Source organism: Panthera leo, chromosome F3 (assembly GCF_018350215.1).
Source record: "Panthera leo isolate Ple1 chromosome F3, P.leo_Ple1_pat1.1, whole genome shotgun sequence".
In the NCBI taxonomy this organism is placed as follows: domain Eukaryota; kingdom Metazoa; phylum Chordata; class Mammalia; order Carnivora; family Felidae; genus Panthera; species Panthera leo.
The window spans coordinates 43417864-43440067 of record NC_056696.1 but is presented as its reverse complement, the minus strand read 5'-3'; the positions used below and the strand labels follow the sequence as shown (position 1 = coordinate 43440067).

The window sequence follows — 22204 nt, the reverse complement described above, 5'->3', positions numbered from 1 at the left end:
GGAGTCCAGGAAACACATTTGACAGAGGGACAGAGCCCCTGAGCTCATTGTGCATGCCACGGTGGGCTTGGATCTTTTCTAAACGGGAAGCGGAAAGTGAGGGGTTTGGAACGATCGCTGTCCCTTGCAGGGGCCACTCTTGAGAGGGGCAGTCCAGAGTGGCACGGTGCTCACTGAGCAAGGCAGACCCCATGCTACCAGACCCGTCTGCCTTGGGTCCCAGGGTGCCAGATGGTGGTGGTGCAGGGTGGGGGGGGGGGGCGGCTGGGAGCTCTGACCCACGAGCTTCAAGCTAATTCTCTTGGTGCCTCGAGTCTCCCCTTCTATGTTCGCTAAGCCTGTTAGGCCACCCCGAGCACCTGCTAGAATAGTTCCAGAAGAGACCCGTGTGCCAACTTGAGTCAGAAAGTCAGGACAATGCCCAGAGTACAAGGATGGCCTTCTCCACGGTCCCCGGGCCCAGGACCTCTCTCGACTTCCTATTCCAGAGGAGGAGTTCTGACCCTGTGCGGAGGCCCTGGGACCCACCAGCTTGGCTGATGACGGGGAGCGGGGAGGAGGGGCCTGGGGGAGGGAGGGATGATGGCGGCACACCACCCACAGGTCTGGCAAAACAAACAAACGGAAGGAAGCGGGTGTGCAACAGAAATAGAATCAACCTAAAACGGGGGTGGGGGATAAATGAGTCAAGGGGGGGAGGCAAGCAAACTAGGTAACCCTCCATAAGCCAACCCTCAGATTCCTCACCTGCTTCTCCATTCCTCCCCTTAAGAGCTTAAGGAGGCTCTAGTGACCCCCTGCCCCACAGCCTTTGCTCTGCCAGGGTGAGCCTTGTCCTCAGCTTCTGAGGAGGGCGGGGGGAAGGAACCCTGGGGTCCCCTGCCTAGCTTCTCCAGCTTGCGGACAGGCCTTCTGTGGTGGTGACGCGCCCTCTGGTGTCCTCGAACCCACAACATGAGGGCTTGAGAGGAGCCATGTGGTTAGCAGGTCATTTCCTAAGCCGGGACCTGCCTGCCCACTCCTCCCTTCTGCTGTGCCTTTACCTCCCGGACCCTGAGAGTGGAGGCTGTTCTTAATGCTGAAGAATCTGAGAAGCTGGGTTTCTAAGGGGCGAGGAAACAATCAGCCCGTGGTGCCCGCTAAGACGCCAGGTCCTGGAGCACCTGGCCCTATCCAAGGACAAGCTCACTCGTCGTCGCTGACCAGAACCCATGGTAGATGGCAGGGCTGGTGCCGGGCCCCCATGCAGCATGCGTGGTCGGCATGCACAGCGTGCTCACCCGTAGGTCACCCTTTCAGGGGATGGCAGCCTGACCAGCAGACGGGGGCCAGCTGCTCTCATTCATGGTGCAGCATTCCTTCGAGGGGCACAGCTGGCCACCCAAGGGCTGTGGACCCTCTCTCTGCGTTCTGAGATGTCAAGCCTAGGCGAGGGCCCAGGTGGGTCAGGGGAAGTAATCGCTCAGCTTCTAAGAGACCTGCAGGTGCAGAGACTGGGTCTGGAGCTTCTGTGTGTGTGTGTGTGTGTGTGTGTGTGTGTGTGGCCCTTCCTGAGCCATCCCAGGAGGCCAAGAGTAAGTGAAGGGAAGAGGGGGTGTTTGACCTCCTCCGACCCCTCCCCCACACACATCCTCCTTGCAGGTCTGGCTTCCCAACCACTGAAAGGGTGAGCGGGGAGCATGCCTTCATCCCGAGCCTCTCCCTCCTTCTCCACCCTGGCTGGGCTGGGCTCCGCCTGCACCGTCCCATGCCATGCCCATTACCTCTGCTGCTGGTACGGTACCTGCGGTTGGAGTAGCTTCAGAACACAGCGCCCAAGATGGCCAGAGAGAGGGAGAAAGGATGAGAGAGGGAAGACAAAACAGAGCACAGGTGAAACCACGGGACAAGCAAGCAGAGGAGCGTCTGGCTCAAACCTGACCCAGACAGTGTGGCCAGGTGCTGGCTACTGCCCCGAGGATGCCAACTGGTGTCCAGGGCTCATGTTCAACTTCCCTGGGGCCTGGTATGTTCCTACAGAAAATTTCCACCGGGATCTGGGAGACCTTTCTAATACACTCTGATTCCACCTCCACTCCAAGACTATCATCTAGGAGGTGGCCGCAGGGACAGTCTCGAGTGGTTTGTTCCCAGCTCTTTCCTCCAGGGTGCATCCTTCCCTGGCTCGGCTGATCTTTATGAGGCAGGCTGGGTGGCCCTTCCATCATGCCAAGAATTGAGGGCATAAGGCGTAGGTGGCAGAGCAGGCCACCAACCCCCGTAGAAAGGACTGTTCCTGTAGATCTTTGGGGGAAGATGGTGTATAGTGTTGGGGTGGATGGAGGAGGGGCGAGCCTATTTCGCAAACCCTCCCCCACACCGTCTCAGCCTTGGAAGGCCGGGAACCGTAAGGCCGGGGAACCGTCACAGATTGTGGCCCTCAGGCCCGGCTCCTGTCCTGAGGGTCTGCTATCCTAGTTTTTTCCCAACAGCTGTATTTTATGAAATAAGAAACCCAACTGTGGATTGAGAGCCCTAAAAGGAATTCCTGAATTTACTGCAAATCCCTAAATTGAGAAGAAAGTCTCTCATTGTCCTCTTGTCCCCTGGGGCTGTAGAACTTATCCTGTGGTGGTCGCTAGGGCTGGACAATGGGGCTTTGTTTATCTGATGTTCTGCATTGGGCTGGAAACGGGGAGGTTACAAGAGGCTCTCTTTATGTCTCTCGTTATAGAATTAAGCAATCAGGAAAGTGCACTCTCCCGTCTGGCCAGGCCTTTGGGAAGAAGACTACATCAGCCACTTGCCCAAAGTCCCCCAGCCCGAATAAACTGCCTGAGTGCCCAGAGGGTTTGACGAGCACACTAGGAGGGGGACTTATAGGGTGGCTCACTCCTGGTTTACAAGACCACAGAGGGACACAGGAAGGATTGTCAGCCTTTCTCCAGCTTGTCTGTCCCCTCTCCCGCCTGCCTCAGCACTGGCCTGCTGGCCCTGGGGGCGGGGCTGGGGAGGAATGCAGGGCTGCTGGGAAGCTAAAGTGAGGGCCCAGGGCAAGGCAGCAGGCCTGGGCCAGCGACGGAAGCAGAGGCTCTGCTGGGGTGGGAGAGGGTACTCAGGAGGTCCCATCCGGGCCAGGGGCAGGCCGTCGGACCTCAGCCTGCTGGGGTAAGCACTAGACAGGGTAACCTGTTGTCTGCTCCACTGCCTCTCCTGTGAAGTGTTGCCTTGCAGGACTCACCCCTCCTCTGCACAGCCACCGACTTTCTTCATCTGAACGTAACATTTCTCATGTTGAACAGCAATCAGATATCCTTGTGGCTGTCTCCCCTCCTAGGCGGTAGCCCTAGTTTTTGGCACAGTGTCTCACACCTCAGGTGCTCAGGAAATGGCTGTTGAATACCCCACTGTGCCTCTGGAGAGGCAGGGGGTCCCCTCCTTCTGGAGAGGGTCTGCCAACATCAAGCTTTCTGCAGCCTGGCATCCCTGAGGTTCCGGGAGCTGGCACGGGCACAGGTGGGCCTGGAGCCCCCTCTAGTGGACGTCTCAGGCAGGCGCACTCTGCCGCTGGAAGACGCCAGGTGCCAGGAGCTGAGAGCATTTGTGCCTCAAGAAGCTGGCTTGGCCAGTGGCTGTCTCCCAACGCCGCCCCCCCCCCCCCCCAAGGACCTGACAACTCACTCGGCTCAGGCTGCAAGCAGGCCCTCTTCCTTATTCCCCCAGAGAAGGCAAGGTGATAGATGTTAAGTAGCTGAGAAAATCACGACAGAGTTGGGATCAGGTCTGACTGCAACCATCTAAGAAGATGTGAGTTTTCCAGATACCTCGCCAGCACCTACCTCTCAGTATATGAGACGGGCTCTCTTGTATGCTACTGGGGGCTGGAGGACCCGCTGCCCTGTTTTCTTTCCATCCCAGGAGGCTGTCAGGTCAGGGTGTTTCTCTAGGCATCTGAATTAGCTGGTACCTTTCATCCCCAAGGCCGCCGTAATGCACCTACCTTCGTTCGGGGGTGCTGGTGACTCCTCTGTGGCTGCTTCCCCAGAGCCCACCTGCGTCCTGGCACTGAGGGTAAAGCGGTAGCGCGACACGGGGTCTGCTCTTTGCATCGTGAACTTGGTCTGATTGGGAGAGAAGTTTTCCACTATCTGCTTTCCTAATTTGGTTCCATTAACTGGGGAGAGATAGGTAAGTGCAATTGAACTTCAGCAACATTGACCGTGGTGGGTTGTACAGTCTGCAGCTGGGAGGAGAAAGCCTTCCCGACTCTGCTGGAGAGGGCACATGTGGGACCTGCCCCGAAACCTTAATGACCCGGGGGGTAGGGGATTTGGGTTTAAGGGCAGAGCGGTGGGCGAGACCCCTCCGTCTCTCCCTCCGATGACACGCCAGGGTTAATGCTTTTTCACTGATCTCATTATCTCCAGCTCACTGCAAAGTTATGTGGCTGATGCTGAAAGATTTAGTTTATAATCCCCAGGCCTTTTCAACAAGGACAAAACTTGAGTTCCTTTCTTCCTTTCAAACAGAACTAGGGCACAACCAACTAGAGCTTTTGATCATTAATGCCTCCTTTGTAAAAGGCCTATTCACTATACCTCAAAGGGGGACGGTCAGGTCCAGAGATCGATTCAGAACCGCACAGAAGCACACAGTTGGCTATTAAAATCGTCAACCGCACCACACCTGGCCCTCTGAGCTTCCCAATGCGGTACAACATCACCTACTTTAGAAGGCTTACAGCTTTTCAAATGTGATGACACCCCTGTCCTTGCATGGTGACACTGAGCTCTTAAGGTCAGGTCTTCCCTACTCAGGCTCTTGACGGAGTCGCTCTATATACAGCTGCCTTAACATAAATGACACCTTGTTTGGTGTCCCCAAGGGTCGTGTGGATTCCCTTGCATGTAGTCTGCCCCATCGGAGGAGGTCAAAACTGCCTCTCCTAGACTTACTGCTGGGTGTTGGAGACCCTAAGATCCCTGAGGGGCCGACTTGCACCCCTCATTAGACCAGGAGCTCCCTCGGTCTCGCCTGCCTCTCCTAATCCCATGGGGAACTTCTCCCAGGTGCCTCTATCCCTCTGCAGTGCCCTTTGCACCCATAGGCTTCCTGCCTCGATTCCTTCGTGAGTTGGTGAGAATGGGGTTTCCGATTCCCAGATTAAGAGAAAAAAAGGGCGGAACGTACAGGCCACGTATTTGAGAGTATATCCGATCAGGATCCCATTGGGGTGTTCTGGATGATCCCATTCCAGGTTGATTGTCTCCAGGTTGGGCTGCCGGACTCGGAAACGCCTGGGGGCACTGGGTACTTGGGGAAGGAGGAGAGGGCAGGGGAGATGAGGGGGAGGAGGGAGGCAGGATGAGGAAGCACACAAAAACAAAGCACAAGCATGAAGGTGTTGACCTCTGGGTAACCCCCAGGCAGGATAACTGTCACGCCGGAACCCATCAGAACCACAAGGGGGCCAAAGCCCACCGCCCCATCCAGGATGCTGCTTCCCCCAGTTTAGGACAAGCATGGCTCAGACTCGGTTTAAACGGGGAAGAAGTCAGTCGAGTTTTCCTTTAGCAACTACTGTGGATCCGGCACACGTCAGGCTCTGCTCCTGCAAAGATACCTTCCAGCTGGCAGGGGACCAACCACAGCTGTTTGGCACAGAGGCTGTGGTTCCTAGGCTTCAGACAAGGATGCTCACCGCTGGGTGCCAGCAGCAGGCAGGCTCCGAGCCGGCAATGCGGGGTGCACGGGTGAGGAGAAAGAAACCCAAGATGGGATCCACGGACAGGGCACCAGGAGCAGGAGGGACGCGGAGAGGCCGAAGATGAAGAGAAAATGAGGGGCTGGGACAGATAGGAATAAAGAAAACAAGAGAGAAGAACGAAGAAGGAGGAAGAGAAGAAAAATGGGGGGAAAGCAGTTAAAAGGGAGGGGGAGAAATGGAAGAGGGCAAAGCAAATGCCCAGCTGATAAGCTTCGCAGGCATCTGCCTCCCAGGAGCAGGCGGACCGTGAACCAGCATCAGGGCGCCCCCTGCGGGGCCACTGTGCACACAGACCAGCTATCCCGATGGAAACTTCTGGATTTACAGTGCCGAGAGAGCTCTGAAGGTCCTGGGTGCTTCCGGCGGTCAGGGTGACCGTGCTTCGGCCTCTGGAGGTGGGGGTAGCCCAGGCTCCCCCAGCACCTTTGCGGGGGTCAGTCTACCAGCCTGTCTGGAATGCGGTCAGCAGACGGCACAGCTCTTCTCTTGAGACACAATGTCCTGTCAGGGCAGGCCACCCTGGAGGTGCTGGCGTGCTGTGGGAATGGCAAGAGCCGCTCGGCTCGCGGGACATCAGCTTCTCGGGGTCGTGCAGAGGTCGCCTTGTAATGTCCGGCCAAGTCACTTGGGGGCTGCTCCAGGCCCGCCTGGACGTGCTACCCTGGTCCTGCCCCACCCCGAAGAGCTGTGGGTCACACCTACCTCCTTCCGGGGTGGTGAATTCCTTGGTTTCACTGCGAGGCCCATCGCCTCTCCCATTGACCACAACCATCTCCAGCTTGTAGTTACTGTAGGGGAAGAGGCGGGACACCACGCCACGGGGGCGGTCACCGGGGAAGCTGGCTTGCTGCCTCTTCTGAGACACCCACAGGTTCTTCAACAAGCTGCTCTCCCTCCAGTAGTAGGCCTTCGGGACAGAGGCAGGCCGGTGAGGGGACGGTCAGGTGGAGCGGGTTAGTTGTTAGTGCCGATGGTAGTGACCGGTCTTCCCTTTGCTTGCCACGGGCTCCGAATCCCGAATGCCCTCATCAGTCCCCCTAGGGCTGGGGGAGCAGCCTTAGAAGCCCTGTTCATCAGCCACCAGCGAGTAAGAGTTGATGCGAAACAAGAAATGGGTGTTTCGGGCTCAATCGTTTTCTGAGCCACATCGCCTCTCTGGGTTAGGCAGGTTGGCCAAAGTTACTGATGGCGATGGTCCATCATGAGACTTATTTCCAAGCTGGGAACAAGTTGCTCAGGGAGTCCATGCTGGAACCACAAATATGAGCCCAGGGTCCCGGCATGGAAAGCTCTCTTCTGTGCTCAAAGACCACATCACCTTGAGTTGGATTAGTATGGTTTAGATCGGCAGGAAGCAGAAGTTGAAAAGTAACAGGTTACCCCCAGAAGTCTGAATACGAGAGCTGATTTAATCCTTTGAAGTCAAACGTTTTCTTTTAATATTGTTTGAAGACCTTTAGAATGGGATAGACACGTGTCCAAGTCAGGGGACGCCAGGCTGTTAAGAGCTTGGACGGGATGGCCTTCAGAAGGTGGTAAGTGTTATAAGTAGAGTCGAGAGAGTTTGGGACACAAGGAACAGTTAGCAGTAGGTAAGAAGGCCCAGGTCAGGCTGCCACACCAGCGTCACTTGGGCCTCCAATGGCAAAGGAAGGAGGAAATCCACACTTAAGAAGGGGGCCCAATGGGAGCTTAGCCAAGAAAGCTTCCAGGCAAGTAGGTAAAGAGTGCAAGTCAAATGCTGGGGAAGAGCTCATTGAAGTGTATATATCCTCTTGCCTCCTTCCCCTACCTACCAAATTCATGTCCGCAAAAGAGACTGATTCCCTCCATTCTGCCCCCAGTTGTCCATCAGCCAACTCTCAATGAATGACCTCTAAGTCACAGAACATGAACTGTCCCATGCCTACAGCCTCCTTCGCTTCCCAGGCAACTTTTAAATAAAGTAAGGGAGAGCCTGGCAGAGCCTGGGTCTTCTCTCCCATTTCCATACCTCGGCCTACCCTAAGAGGAGAGACCAGTGAGCAGAAATTGCTCACAGGCAGGGAGACCAGGAGAAGCCGAGGGCCTTCATAATCCATAATCCCGAGTTGGCTGAGGCAACAGGGAAGGTCTTTGGTGGCTCTCCCTGTTAGCTGGGGTTTCATGAAAGCAGGCTGGGTGAGGCAAGCAGCCCAGCGGGGGCCATTCGGAGAGGAGAGGAGTGTAGCTCAGGGGTGCCTCAACACTGCTCCTAAGATACATGTGTGCCTGCTCACACATGTACGAGAAGCGTAACGTGCTACGCAGGGCCAACCCCGACCCACCACCCTTCCCGTGATTTTCTGCCGAGCAGAACCGTCAGCACATTTCTTGCAGGCCACACCTGGTAATTTTTTCCTGGGTGTATTTTTGAACCGCTAACACTAGACATCATCTTCGTGAATCAACTCTGGATCTAAAAACTATCCCTAGGACCCCTTCCAAGGATCTCATGGCCTGCGTCTGCTACCCCCTTGCCCTGGTTAGCAAGCTGGGTGGTTAGGCGGGGCTGAGAGCGGGTTTCCTCACTCGGTACTCTCTGAGTTGGCCCTGCACCGTGTCGGGATAGACGCGGTTCCACTGAAGGCTGATGGCTGTGCTGTTCAGGACTCGGATTTTAACGTCAGTGGGCGCAGCCCTGGGATCTGCAATGTGTTGGGACAGAGAACTGGTTATACAAGCGGGGCTGCCCCCTGGACTCTAGGGTCCCCTCGGACTTGTTCTCTGCCGGCCTGTGCCTCCACCCCACTCTAGACTGGGTACTCCATGAGGGCAGGGGCTATGATTGCTCCATGAGGCTGCACTTGCGGGAGTGGGGGAAAGGCCAGGGCAAAAGGGTAGCCATCTTGGTGGGAGGGATCTACTTACATGTTTACAAGGCAATTATTTGCTACTCTCAGATGCTGGGAGCCCCCATTTGCCCCTTCATCCCATGTGCTACCCTTCCCCACCCTGCTCTGTGTCCCAGCAGGCTACCCTCTCCGGACCGTGTCAGCTGGTCCCCTTGTTCCCAGGCTTCTGGAAGGGTTTGTTCAATAGGAGAGCTCAATAGGAGACCCCAGGGCAGGAGGAGAGGGAGGGTGGGTACCTAGTCCCCTGCCTGCCTCTCTGCGGGGCTCAGGTTGACGGTGGTGTACTTTTCTATCCAAGGGCAGTCCTGGTTGTGGGGACTCACCTGTCCCCTGACCCTTCAAGGCTCAGAGTGTTATACTGGGGTTCCACTGTTGCTAGCCCAGCGGGCAGCGTGGTTCCTGAACCCTGTCCTCACATTAGAGACAGTCCCCTTTGAGTGACATTTGTTTCCTACCAGGACCCTGCAGGAGACATCACCCATAGACGAAGATGCCCTAACCTAGTTCAGGACGGGATTCTGACCCTTGAGTACCTGAAGAAGACAACCCACCCCTCCCTCATGACTGATTCTTGCCTCCATTTTCTGCACTGTGCTGCCAAAGCTGTTCTGCCCCCGTTCCCCACCCCCCCCCCCCCCGCACCTCCTCCAGCAGAGCACAGCCCTCGGGGGTGGGCAGGTGCAATGGAAACTGTGGGCAGGTCCATGAAGTTCACGACTAGACCCTGCTTAGTCCATACTCACCAGCCAGTAGTTCCTGCCAGTGTCCTGTCTGGAAGTGTCTGCCACCACAAAGACGAGGAGCAGGATGGACAGAGAGCCTGCTGATACCCTCCACTTATTCCCAAGTGGGTCCAGGAAAGTGGGGCCCGGGGCCCAACCCTCACTTCTTTCCATCTGACTGCGACACACAACACTGGCTCGACTCTTGACCCCAGTATTGGCCCTTGCAACTCCCCAAGACTCTCCTCTTCCCTTCCTTCTGGTCACCCCGTCCACCTACGTGATCTTTTCTGGGATCAGACGCAGACCCACGAGGGCATGGATCGCCCTGACTGGGAGGGGCGCCACCAACCCCCCTGCTTTGCTCAGCAGCCTACTGAATTGACGTGCTGTGGACAAGGAGGCCACTGCTGTCTTAAAAGCCAGGCATATACTTCCATGTACATGCCCAGAAACTTGTTGGTTCACTGAGGCTAGCCTCCAAAGAACTTCTCTTTGTAAGCCACACTGGGGATGCCAGCAGGTGGCTGGTCTGGATCATTCCAGACTAAGCCTCTGGAGACCGTCTGCATTTCTTGAGGTCTCCCCTGGGGAGCCAAGAAGGAGTCTGGCCTGGGGCCCTGCTTCCTGCAGAGGAGTCTAATTATGGCTCTTTGGGAGGGAGAGTCCCGAAGTCCTGGCACTAGCAAGGCTTGGCAGTAAGGTAGATTCGAAGGCCCGGCTTCTATTTTCCAGCTTGACATCTGCTATCGTGTAATAATGGCAAGGTTGTTCCCTCGCAAGGCCTCAGGGTTCACATCCATAAAATGGGAGCATTGGACCACGTGATGATGTTCAAGAATTCTAACTAGCATTTGTGTGATGACATTTCTGCTCCTGACATTTACAAGGGGCCTGTTGCCCGAGTTCACCATAGGGGATTTCTCTTTCCGGGGAACCGACTGTCCTCCCAGGATGTTCTCGGAAGGCCCCATGACCCGCCCTGAGGTTCCTGGTCTGTGAGGCTGGCCTTGCGCAGCCAGGCTGGGAGGGTCCTTGCTAGCGGATGAGGGAGGATACTCACAATCTTCCCCGGAGTAGCCGATGACAGTGTCTGGCTCAGGGCCCTTCCCAAAGTCATTTTCAGCCTGGACCCGGATCTCATAGGGTACGTAGACAGGCGTCTGCCCCACCACGTAGCGGGAGCCCCACACCGTGACGTTGTTCCACGTCTCTCGGGTTTCTCTCCGCCGCCACTTGACGATGTAGCGCAGATTGGGGCCAAAGGCAGAGGTGGCATTCATGGGCTGAGCGGGGAGAAATTGAAGGCAAGGGTGGAGCCCAGACCCGCCCACAGCCTGCGCCCTCCTTCTGTGCCGGGCACTCTGCCCCCATCTGCACAGCACTGGCTCCCTCGCAGCCCTGGGAGGGTGTGCCACCCCCACACTGAGTCCCCAACAGCCAGAGTCCTATGAATTCAGCTGCATGTAGATTTTCTGTGACAGGCTTCGCCCAAGACCTAGTCACTCTGACTCCCAGAGCCACCCGCATCTGCAAGTGCACAGGGAGCCAAAGTTGCAGTTTCAACAGGACTCTCCTGTGACGGATCAGTAAGAACAAAACAAGGAAACAACATGATACTCTCTAAAGTCGGAGAGGGATGAGTTGTGGTTTAGCCACAGCATGCCTGCTGCCACTGGACTCAAAATTCCAGAACTGACTTGGGTTCTACCAAATCCATGTGTGACCATCCTGTCGTTCCCAGCAGCTAACGGTGGGTGCGACACTCTTCTCTGTTCCCTGAGGGCATGGTCCAGGAATCGGTCCCCTGGGAGCCCACACTACAGAGCTGTAGACCAAGAGCCAGTCCTTGCAAGGTCCTGAAGATGAGCCCAGTGTCTTGAATCTGGGTTCAGCCCAGCTGCCAGGGCTGCTGTGAGGCCGAGCCCTCAGAACGATGGGGACGGCCGTCATCCCCAACGCTGTATCTCCCTGCTTCTGTTACTCATGGTGGCAGCACAGAAATGTTAATATTTCAATGGCTGAACGTGCACCTCGCAGACTTGGAAGTGGTTTGCAGCAAAAGTCATTTGGAGACCACGTATCCCAATTTTGGTTGGGAAAATATAGTCGGTGAGCCAAAATGAAGATGGGATTTTTTTCAACCCTGGCCTGGAGGGAAGCTTTTATTTCATCTAGTTCATTCCTGGACCAAAAGGAAGCCTGCACTGAAAGAACCTCGGATACTGGTCTTCCTTCTACCCCCAACCAGCTCCAGTGGGAGGGCCCCAGAACACGCCAAAGCTAGGTATACACGTTTAGGCTAAATCTTTTCTAGAATCCAACCTAAACCCCTCCTTCTTCTAGAGAGTAGTCCATTTTATGTCTGCTGGTACTCTCTCTGATTTTGCCAGACGAGCTGTCTATGTTCCTTGGTCACCCCTGCTCCTTCCTCCTGTCTTAAATCTTGCTTTTAGACATGCTCCTGTTTGCTTTCTGGATGTCCGGTGCAGAGAGTGGCCTTGGGTTCGCAGGGGTGTCGAGAGCAAGGGCTTCTAGGTGCTCAAGGCCAAGAGAGCAGGCCCATCAAGACGGGGGACTGGGAGGGACCCTTACCGTCCACGTGATCTCCATGTTGTTCTTTCTGGTCCCTTCTCCCTTCACGTCGGCGGGATTGGACTCAGGGGCTGGAACCCAAATGGATGCAAAGTTCAAGTCCAATTCGCTTCACCAGAGCACAGTGAGCCACCAAACTCTCTCCCTCCCACCCGACCCGTCCCTTCTGTGTTCTGTCTTTTCTCAGCATCTCTCCACGCTCTAGCCCACAGGTAACTGAACTCGCTCCGCTGTTTTCTCATGTGTATGACGTGCCTTCCTAGCTAAGACTTAACCCCCTGCCCCTACAAGCAGCACTAATTTCTTTTGAATTTTAATCCCTCGCCAGACGGCATTTATCATAAGGCTTTCCATACTTTGGATGGTCCAGACAGCTAACTCAATGTGGATTATCCCCTTCGTGGATTATCTACTAAGTTTAATACCAGACTGGTTTATCCCCGGCATTTAACATTTTGGGGGAGCAGCCCCATGCTCAATGAGCTGGTGTGTTTTCAGCAATCTAAACACGACCCCAAGTGGGATAGGAAAAGAAATCTGACATAACACCGGATTACGTATTTCTACTGCAAATCTCTGCCCTTGCACTTCCCTTTAAGGCAGATCACCAAGAATTATTAAGGATGTTAGTAATAATAAGACATCACAGCCAACATTTGCTGTGTGCTCACTAGATGCCAGGCATCATGGGAAGTACCCAAACCGCATTTTCAAACGAAAGCCCCGCAACAGCCCCGTGAGGGAGGAGGTGCCGCTATTCCCCCGATGAAGAGGTCGAACCTCGGAAACGTCAAATAACCCGCCCACGTTCGTTCCTGCAGCCAGAAACTGGGGGAACTCCGTTTGACCTCAGGGCACCTGGTTTCAGCGCCCGGTCCGTCCGCCCTCGGGTACTCACGCGCCCCGCTGGTTCGGTAGCGCTCGGAGGGGAGGCTGGGGTGGCTGCTGCCCACCTCGTTGATGGCAATGACCCGGAACTGGTAGTTGACGTATGGGGACAGCTGGAGGACGGCGGAGTTGACGCTGCCCGGGAACTTGGAATGGTCATGCCAGACCCCCGGCTGGAACTGGTCCTCTTCGAACTGGACGACGTAGTCTGAGGGGGCAAGGAAGACGGCGCTGTTTGGGAGCTGAGCTAGCAGAGTTCTTCTGCCAAGTACTCCCTCGTGGTTTCCGCTAGTCTCTATCATCTCCCTTGGGTGGGCAAAGGCACGCACAGGTTCCTCCCAAGACACCGAAAGGGGAACCGAGGCCTCCGTGTGCTCTGGGAACAGCCCAGGGCACGTGTCAAGTGGAACAGAAGCAGGACCAGAGACCCGGTCAAAGCCTCCGGCTGCTACCAGAGACCAGGCTGCCATCCCTCCCTCGCTTCTGGATCAGAGCGCGGGGCCCCTGGCTGACCTGTGATGGGGCTGTTGTTATCGTCCCCTGGGATCCACGTCAGCCTCACGCTCCTCTCGGCCAGGTCGGTGAGCTCCAGGTCCCGGGGTCGGTCCGGCCGTCCTGGCAGTAGAGGAAGAACACAGCACGCAGCACTCCCCAGTTAGAGGCGTCCCGTCCTTGTGCTGGCCCCAGCCCTGGACACTGTCCTATGACAGGTCCCTGATGGGCTGTGGTCACCGCCAGCAGGAATCGACCCTGGCCTGCCCCATTCCCTCAGGGGGCCGAGGTAGAACAAAGAGGAGACTCCAAATTCCACCCCCACCCCAAAAGCATCAAAGGATGTAGGGTACAGAGAGAACTGGGACCGACCTATCCCATTTCTGTGGATACTCTTAGGTGCAAGTGTTTGGCAAATGCTGCCCTTTTCACGAGACCCATGCTTGTGACCCTTGGGAAAGCTGGCGAGGAAGTGTGGGGTTTTGTCTCCTTTTCTCTGGATAATTACCTTCTACTCTGCCAAGGCTTTGAGGGGGCAGGGGTCTGGGAGGGTGTCTGGAGTGCTGAGTGAGGCAGACCGGTTAGGCGCAGGGGAGGGACAAAGGCAGAGGACCGGGCCAGGGAGGAGACAGGGACTTGGTCTAGAAGTTTCAGTGGTGGACAGCAGGACAGAAGCGCCCCGCAAACATCCAAACAGGGGTGGGGGAGGCACCTTTGGGGGCTCCAGTCTCACCGGATTTCCTCAGTGGGTGTGAGGGCCATCCCGGCCCGGGGGTAAAGCTACCTCACCCCGGACCGGTGTGGTACGCATGCCATTTCCCCACCCTGGCTCCTCGACCCAGTTATTTCTAGATTCTGGCTGGTTGCTGGGAGGATCCGGAAGGTGAGTCACCCGAGCCCACGTTCATGTTTGTGTGCACACGTGTAAATGCAGAGTGTGAATAGGTACATAGCAGCCGATGTGGAGAGGCCGCGAACGAGATGGGCCTACAGAGAACTTGAAGCGGGTGGGCCCTCCCGACAGCAGCCTACACGCTTCTGCGGCCAAAGCTGTGGGGACAGAACGGGCCACCACCGGGAAGCGGTGAGCGTGGCCACAAGTAGGGGATGGGTGGAACAACAGCCTCACCTGCGAAAAGCGTGGGAAGCCCGGAGTAGGGCTGCGGCGGGGCTGGGAGGTGCGGGCGGGACCCTGGGAAGTGGGGAGCGTTACCCACTTGCCTACGCACCGCACAGCCTGTCCTGTAGCACCTTCCTCCTCGGGCTCCACCCTCCCCGCTACCTAGAGAAGGTTCTGGCGAGGGTCCCGTGATTAGTACGAATTACCTTTGGGCAGGGCAGCCAAACGGTTAGTTGGAGTGGCCTGATCAGCTGCAAAGGTAAGACGGGTTATCCAGGTTAGCAGGTTATCCAGGGTTACAGGTGTTCCAGAAGGATGGGAATAGGCGGCCGAGGCTTGAACAGCTGCCCCGGGCTGAGGTGTTCAAGGCACAGCTTCACCTGCCCTTCCACGGAGACCCCCCCCCCCCCGCCCCCGCCATGTCTTATAGAGGTCGTCTTGTTTCTTCCACGGCTGGCGTGGGGGCAGGGGGACTCGTCTCCTTCCCATCCCAGTGCCACCGTGTGCCTAGAACCACCGTCCCGGCAGCTGTGTACCACCACCGCAGAAGAGGCAGGGTGTACCAACAGCAGGGGCAATGGGACGCCCACAAAGAGGACAGAGGTGATGAGGCGACACCAGGGGATGTGCCTCCCTGGATGGGAAAGGCTACCTTCCTCTGGGGTTAGGATGGCTTAGTATTTACAGTCTGGCCAGGACACAGGGCAGGACGTGATGGAATCATTTTGCTAAGTGCACCGCGTCCTGTGAAATCCCCTCAAGAAACCGGAGGTGGGAGGGGGAGGGAGGCTGGCAGAGGGCGTTCCCAGAATAAAGTCAAAATTCAGTCTCGCTTCAACGATGGACTGTTTTCACTGGCGTAGCGGTAGAGAGGCAGCTGTGAAGTCGGTAAAAATGATCACGAGAAGAACCCCCTGTCCACCTTCCCTCTCTCGCTCAGGAACCCTTCAGCTGAGGATTTGGGCGAGTTAATGGTTCCACTCAGGAGGTACGGTGTCCAGCCCAGCACGTTCTGAAAGGAGCAGCTTCCTAACCCTCAGATCAAATGGCAGGAGACCACCGTGCCTGACCAGCCCGCTGACCACAGGCAGGGCCCTGGGAGCCGTCCAAGGCCCACAGCTTCTCTGGCCTCGGGAGGGGGTGGCGGGGGCGGGGGGCGGGGGTCAGAGCGCGTGTGAGCGGTGGCAGTTACCTAGCACAGTAAGGTAGGCCTTGGCCAAGTCTTGGTCCAGCTCAGTGCTGGCAACGCACGTGTAACTCCCCTGGTCTCGCTCAGCCACACCAAAGATGGTCAGGGAGTCGTCCTCCTTCTTCATCCTGCAAGGGCACCAGGGAGGGGTCGGGAGGAGGGCGAGCGGGCAGACAGTGGGGGGCTGGGGGGAGCCCCGGGCACTGTCTGCTTTCTCCCTGGAGCGGGGGGGTGGCAAGTCAGAGAGGGGAGCGTCACAGGCCGGCCTGGGCAGCCACAGCCCCTCCCAGGCGACAGGAGGCCCCCCTCTCAATGCTGCGAGAGAGGCACGGTCCTCACTGTCACCTGGCGCCCTGAGGTGCCTGACGGAGGGGGAAGGGGAAGTGGGTCAAGCGGGAGCGGCCCTGACCCACGTTCCTTGCGCTCGAATGCCCCAGTGGCCATATCGTCTGTGTCTTTCCTGTGCTGCGCTCCCCTCCCAAATTAGGACACAGTTAGGTCCACGCCTCAACAGGCGGGCTGGTATCCCTCCTCTTCCCCTACTTCTGGCTCTCACTTCAGCCCAGGCCAGTCTCGCACCAGGCTCAGGCCAGGCGCCCTGGGCTCCTCTGAGCTCTCTCCTGCTGAGGGAGGGGGGCACCACGGAGCAGGGCGGGCTGGTGGAGCTCTGAGTATCCACTGAGTGCACGGATGCCTGCGCCCGTCTGCAGGGTACACCCCTGGAGAAGCGAGATGATCGTGGAAACCGCTGTTCCCCACGCGCGACCTCAGGGCTCTGCACAAACACCCCCGGGGATGTTAGAGGGTACAACAAAGAGCCCCGTGGAGGAAGGCTTGGACCAGCCATTCCCAACATGGACTGCACATTAGAGACCCCCGTGGGGACTTTTAGACACTATCAATGCTTCCCCTTCCCCTACATCACTTAAATCCGGACGCGGGAGGCTGGGGTGGTCTGGTAGGAGTCCAAGTTGCCTACGGGCTCGGACGCCCCACGGGCGCTCTGGTGGCCGGCGACTCGGGCTTGACCTGCCCTCTGCTGGAGAACAGGGGCACTGCAAGCAGGTCTGAGGACGTTGCCGCCAGCCTTGCCGAGACTTGCAGGGAGGAGGAGAGCATAGGGAGGAGGAAAAGGGGGGAGGAGAGAGTGGAAGAGAGGAGGGAAGAGAGAAAGGAGTGGGAAAAGGAGGAGAGGGAGAAGGAAGAGGAGGGGAGAGGCAGAGAGCTGGGGGGAGAGGGAGAGAGGGACCCGGGGTTGGGGAGTCACTAATGCTGCCACGCCCCTCTGCACGCACGACACAGGTTCCCTGTCCCTGGGTTCCTCAGTGCGTCGCCAAGAGCAAGGGGGAAGGAAACGGTCCCAGACTCGTGGCAGGGAGAGAGAGGGAAGGAGCAGAAACCTGTTTCCGATGTAAAGGGGCTCGTCATCCTTCAGCCAGGAGACCGTGAGCTTCAGGGAGGGGTCGTGCTTCACCCGACACTCCAGCTGCACCGTGGTGCCCCTTTTGGCGACCTGGTCCTCGGGCATCCGGTAGATCCTGGTGGGGTCTGTGGAGAAGCCGAGGGAGGTCGTCACTGGCGTGGCCTCTGCCCACCACCCCACGTGGCCTCACCGTGTGACGCGCGTGACCTCAAGGTTAGACCGACCACGGAAGGTGGCAGAAGGTCACATTCAGTTATATGAATGAGTGATTCCAAGTAGTAAACAATCCCCAAGTCCTTTCTGTCTGGCTTGGGAATAGATGATGCACTTTCTGGGGTGTAGTGGGGTGTTGGTGGGGTCTCAGGCTTCCCTCTTTAATTCCACATGGACCAGGCTGAGAATGGCTCGGTGTTCCCAGCACCCAGGCCAGCTGGAAACCCTCGAGGACACACAGACGCACAGGGAGGGTCCCATCAGGGATCAGACATTACGTGTGGTGCATTTTCAAAGGGAACAGCGCACGGGAATCGCTTTGCGGTGATGGCTTCCTCGCCTGCCCCCACACCGCCCTCTACCTACCAACCCTCTCCTTTACCTTTGACCTCCAGGCGGACCTGGTTTTCAGCTTTGCCCAGGATGTTGGTGGCGACGCAGGTGTAGATGCCTTGGTCCTCTTTGCGGATCATCTTGATTTCCAGGCTGCCGTTCTCATAGACATGGTAGTTGCCACCATCCAGGTTGCTGCCTTGCCCGTTCTTAAACCTCACAACAGAGCAGCACAACACGAAGCATACTGAGAGGACTGGCCCAGGGGAGTGGGGTGGCAACCTCTCGAGAGGCTGTGCGGGCAGCCTGGAGCCTGAGCCCCGCAGGGTCCACCTCCAACCACTGGGCGACCCTGGCAAGTTTTCTTCTCTGCACAATAAAGGAGGGCACCTGGGTGGCTCAGTCGGTTAAGTGTCCAACTTTTATTTTGTTTAACGTTAATTTATTTTTGAGAGACAGAGACAGAGCATGAGTGGGAGAGGGGCAGAGAGAGAGGGAGACACAGAATCGGAAGCAGGCTCCAGGCTCCGAGCTGTCAGCACAGAACCCGATGCGGGGCTTGAACTCACGGATCATAAAAATCATGATCTGAGCCGAAGTCGGACGCCTAACCGACTGAGCCACCCAGGTGCCCCAAGTGTCCGACTCTTTTTTTTTTCTTTTTTATTTTTATTTTTATTTTTTTTTTTTTATTTATTTTTGGGACAGAGAGAGACAGAGCATGAACGGGGGAGGGGCAGAGAGAGAGGGAGACACAGAGTCGGAAACAGGCTCCAGGCTCCGAGCCATCAGCCCAGAGCCTGACGCGGGGCTCGAACTCACGGACCGCGAGATCGTGACCTGGCTGAAGTCGGACGCTTAACCGACTGCGCCACCCAGGCGCCCCAAGTGTCCGACTCTTGATTTCGGCTCAGGTCATGATCTCATGGTTCATGAGTTTGAGCCTTGCATCGGGCTCTGTGCTATCAGCAGAGCCTGCTTGGGATTTTCTTTCTCTCTCCCTTTGCTCCTCCCCCACTCTCACTCTCTCTCTCTCTCTGTCTCTAAAACTAACTAAATAAAAAATAAACGAGGGGGCTGACCTCAGTGATCTGCCAACTTCCTCCTGGCTTCCACCCTTTAATGTTCCCAGGTCTTACTGAATACCTAATGTGGACCTGATGGGAACGGGCACCATAAGACAGGACCCCAGGGGGGACGCCTGGTCTCCTAAAACTTACCATCGGAGTGTGGGGATGGGAGACCCAAAGAACGGGCAGTCCAGCCGCGTCCGGTTGTACAGGATCACCCTAATGAGCTGGTTCCGGGGTGACAGCATCCGAGGGGGCACGTCTGCAAGTCCCGGAGAACGGGTCTTGGCTGGGGGGGGCCAGCTTTTCCAGCTACCAGCCCCCCAGTTCTTCTAGGTGCCTCGGTGGCATAGCAGCTCTCCAATCCCCAACATCCCTTCCCCCGTCAAACCTCCTCCTTTAAGAAGCCTCTCAGGGTTGGGTGAGGAAGGAGGAGGGTCACCCATCTACCCTCAGCCTATGCTACATCTAGTCCGGCTTCTGCAAAGGGCCTCCCCAGATTATCCAGCAGGTTCTATAACTCCCCCTCCACAACCCCAAGGCATCTCCCGGTCGCCTCTGCCCTCTCCCTGCTCTGGGAGGGACACCAACGGATTCAGAACCATTTCCTACCCCCAGGACACTGAGAACGCAGGCAGAACTGGCCTGGATAGTGGAAGGGGTGAGACAGGTCCCTCCCCGTCATCTGGAGGGGGGAAAGGGCCCCAAACCGACTTCTAACAGGGAACTAATTGTCCACACATCCAGATCCATGGGTCCGAAGTCCCTCATCCTCTCCAGAAAATTCATCTTCAGTGTCCATGCTTCCCCCATCCTGCTGCTCTCTTACCCCACCCAGCCTGGCTGACCTCTGGAGAAGAACACCCAGGGAGGCTGCACTGAGGGCGAGCGGAGGGGTGCACTCACCCAGCACACTGACGAAGGCGTTGGCCAGCAGGTAGCCGTGCTCGTTGGACGTGTTGCACTGGTACACAGCCCTGCTGCTGATCTGGGTGTCCCGGAAGATGATGGTGTCCCCAGCCACCTCGCGGTTTGGGTTGGGTGGTGCCGCTTCAGATAGGAAAGACGGTCCACGTGAGCAACAGGAGGGGCAGGGTGGAGGGCACTTGGGGCTCTGGCCAGGGCCCCCTAGGACGACCGGGGTGCTGTGGAAGAAGCACCAGAAGTCCCGGCTTCCGGCTCGACTGCTGCCTAGCTGTGTGACTTTGGGCCCATCATAAACCCACTGGGGTTTGTCCCTCAGTCTGTCCCATGGGACTGTGAATCCCTGCTCCTCCTATTCCGCAGCTGGGCAGACGTGGTTGACAGCACAAGCCGCGGCAACAGAAAGGGGTTTGAATTCTAACCGCATCACCTGCCGGCTTTATTCAGTTGCTGAAGCTCCAGCATCCTTGTGTGCGGGATGGGGATGATATGTCACCCTGCGGGGCTCTCAGGACGGTGACCTGAGATGTTATGCATGCATAAACTCATCAGCAGAGGCCTGGCACACACAGATTATGATGGTCGTTATTATTTTAATCCAATGTGTGCACACCCAAATGTTTTGAAAAGGACAAAGGAAAGTACAACCGGATGGGACCTACCACCTTCCCATCCTCTGAGCAGAGCATTCTTCAAACATTCCGAGTTAAACCCATAAGTCAATGCCTGTTGAAACTGAATGAGTCCCTAGGTTTGCCAAAGCTTCCTGATCATCCCAAGAAACGTATCCTAAACCGAGAGAGAACATTTGCTCCCACGGTTCTTCTAGTACGGCTGGCTTGTGATGCAGACAGCCGGGGCTGAGGAGTGGCTGTGGGGTCTCAGTCCTGCTCACATGTCAGTCTGGGACTGGGACAAACCAATAAATCTTTCTGGGCCTCATTTCCCTTCTCTGTCAAACGGGGGAGAATTACTCCCATCCTACTCTGAGGAGCTTATTAAGAGAATGATAATAAACATTTAAAAAAAGGGGGGGGGCGCCAAGTGGCTCAGTCGGTTAAGCATCCGACTTCAGCTCAGGTCATGATCTCGCGGTCTGTGAGTTCGAGCCCCGCATCAGGCTCTGTGCTGACAGCTCAGAGCCTGGAGCCTGCTTCAGATTCTGTGTCTCGCTCTCTCTCTGTCCCTCCCCTGTTCATGCTCTGTCTCTCTCTGTCTCAAAAATAAATTAAAAAACATTTAAAAAATTTAAAAAATTTAAAAAAAGAGAATGATAATGAGCTGTATGAATAGTGTTCTAGAAGTGTAAAGAATTGCCACTTTCCCAGCTTTTGCTAGAAGGTGACTTTCTGCTCTAAGATTCCTGGGCTGGACCGGGTGCCTTGGCTTGGATGGTCTGTGAACCCATCCAGCATCGCTCAGACCCACAGCAGCAGTGGGCCGAGGGCCACCCCAGGTCTGGCCCCTCAGGCGCCACTCCACAGATAGCAAGTGTCAGCCCGGAACTGGGGAATCAGCAGGAGGTAAATGAAGACACGGTCAGCATCCTTATCACCCGTCCCCAAGTCCCCACTCAGCAAAAAGGCACAAAGAAGTCAACGCCAGCAACTCCAATGCCTCCTTCCCTGACAATTCTCATGGAGCCCACTTTCCTCTCAGTCACTCCCCTTAAGTGACCGGTGACCTTTCCAGGCTCAGTTGCAAGTCCTGGGCTCTGCATTTATTTAATGGTGCAGTGAAGTCTGGTGCCTTTGTCTGCCCTGTTCCCAAAGTGCTGTCAGGACACAACAGCAGAGGGCAGGTGGCGTCCGTGTCTCTGCTTGTGCCCAGTGGAAGGACACTGACGGGTGGGGGAGGAGGAAGGTATGTGCTCAGCACCGGACGGTGCGGGCATGCTGCACTCTCACGGAGATCCACAAGGACATTTTCTAATGTGAACGCAACTGGCGAGAATATGACGGGAAAACTCGACCAACAGCCCCATCTGGAAGGGGCCCTGGAATCACCTACTCCAGCCATCGGGCAGGATGCAATTTCCCCAAATCTGGGCATACTCATTAACTGTGCTGGCGCATCTCTGCTGTCATGGGGAGGTTCTTCCTCACATCCAACCTGCTTCTCATTTCGCCCTCAGCAGAGAGCGGGGTCTGGGGAACTACCGACAGGTTTCCTGTCCTCTCGCACAAAGGTGAGGCAGATTTCCTGTCTCTTGAGATGTCCACAGGGATGGGACGCTCCAGAAGCAGCAGCCAAGGGGCTGTTCTTTGACTTCACTTCTGGGACCACTGGGGCTGGCCCAGAGGGATGGGGATCTGGAGCCTCAGCAGAGACAGGAGAGACAGCGGAGTCGGGTGAGACCACGGCTCGTTACTTACATTGCAAAGGTTCCCCGTTTACCATCCACTGGACGGTGGGCTTGGGGTTCCCATTGGCTCGACACACCAGTCTCCCGTCCTCGCCAGGAGCCAGGATAAGGTTCTTGGGTTCGTCCAGCCAGTAGGGAGCAGCTGGAAGACAAACACAGTGCAGGCAGGGCGGTTAGTCGGCATGGGGCAGGCCGAAGACACCAGACCGGCTCCCTCTAGGAAGGCAGGAGCCCCTGGGTGCCAGCTCCAG

General features: G+C 56.6%; 1 protein-coding gene across 5 annotated transcripts in view; it reads right to left on the bottom strand.

Annotated features, from left to right (window-relative positions):
• Positions 1-22204, bottom strand: part of NFASC (neurofascin) — a 69646-nt gene that overhangs the window by 23688 nt on the left and 23754 nt on the right. For 2 of the 5 annotated variants that reach the window (XM_042925128.1, XM_042925129.1), the window contains exons 9-24: positions 21964-22095; positions 19571-19714; positions 18815-18926; positions 17644-17810; positions 17026-17173; positions 15629-15753; positions 14643-14687; positions 13338-13439; positions 12835-13032; positions 11937-12007; positions 10405-10627; positions 8297-8412; positions 6449-6653; positions 5170-5292; positions 3980-4153; positions 1784-1798 (exon numbers count right to left, since the gene is read on the bottom strand). In XM_042925128.1, the coding sequence (XP_042781062.1) occupies positions 1784-1798; positions 3980-4153; positions 5170-5292; positions 6449-6653; positions 8297-8412; positions 10405-10627; positions 11937-12007; positions 12835-13032; positions 13338-13439; positions 14643-14687; positions 15629-15753; positions 17026-17173; positions 17644-17810; positions 18815-18926; positions 19571-19714; positions 21964-22095 (2100 nt within the window). The remainder of the gene's footprint in view (positions 1-1783; positions 1799-3979; positions 4154-5169; positions 5293-6448; positions 6654-8296; positions 8413-10404; positions 10628-11936; positions 12008-12834; positions 13033-13337; positions 13440-14642; positions 14688-15628; positions 15754-17025; positions 17174-17643; positions 17811-18814; positions 18927-19570; positions 19715-21963; positions 22096-22204) is intronic. The other 3 variants (XM_042925130.1, XM_042925132.1, XM_042925133.1) reach the window with 2 other exon arrangements.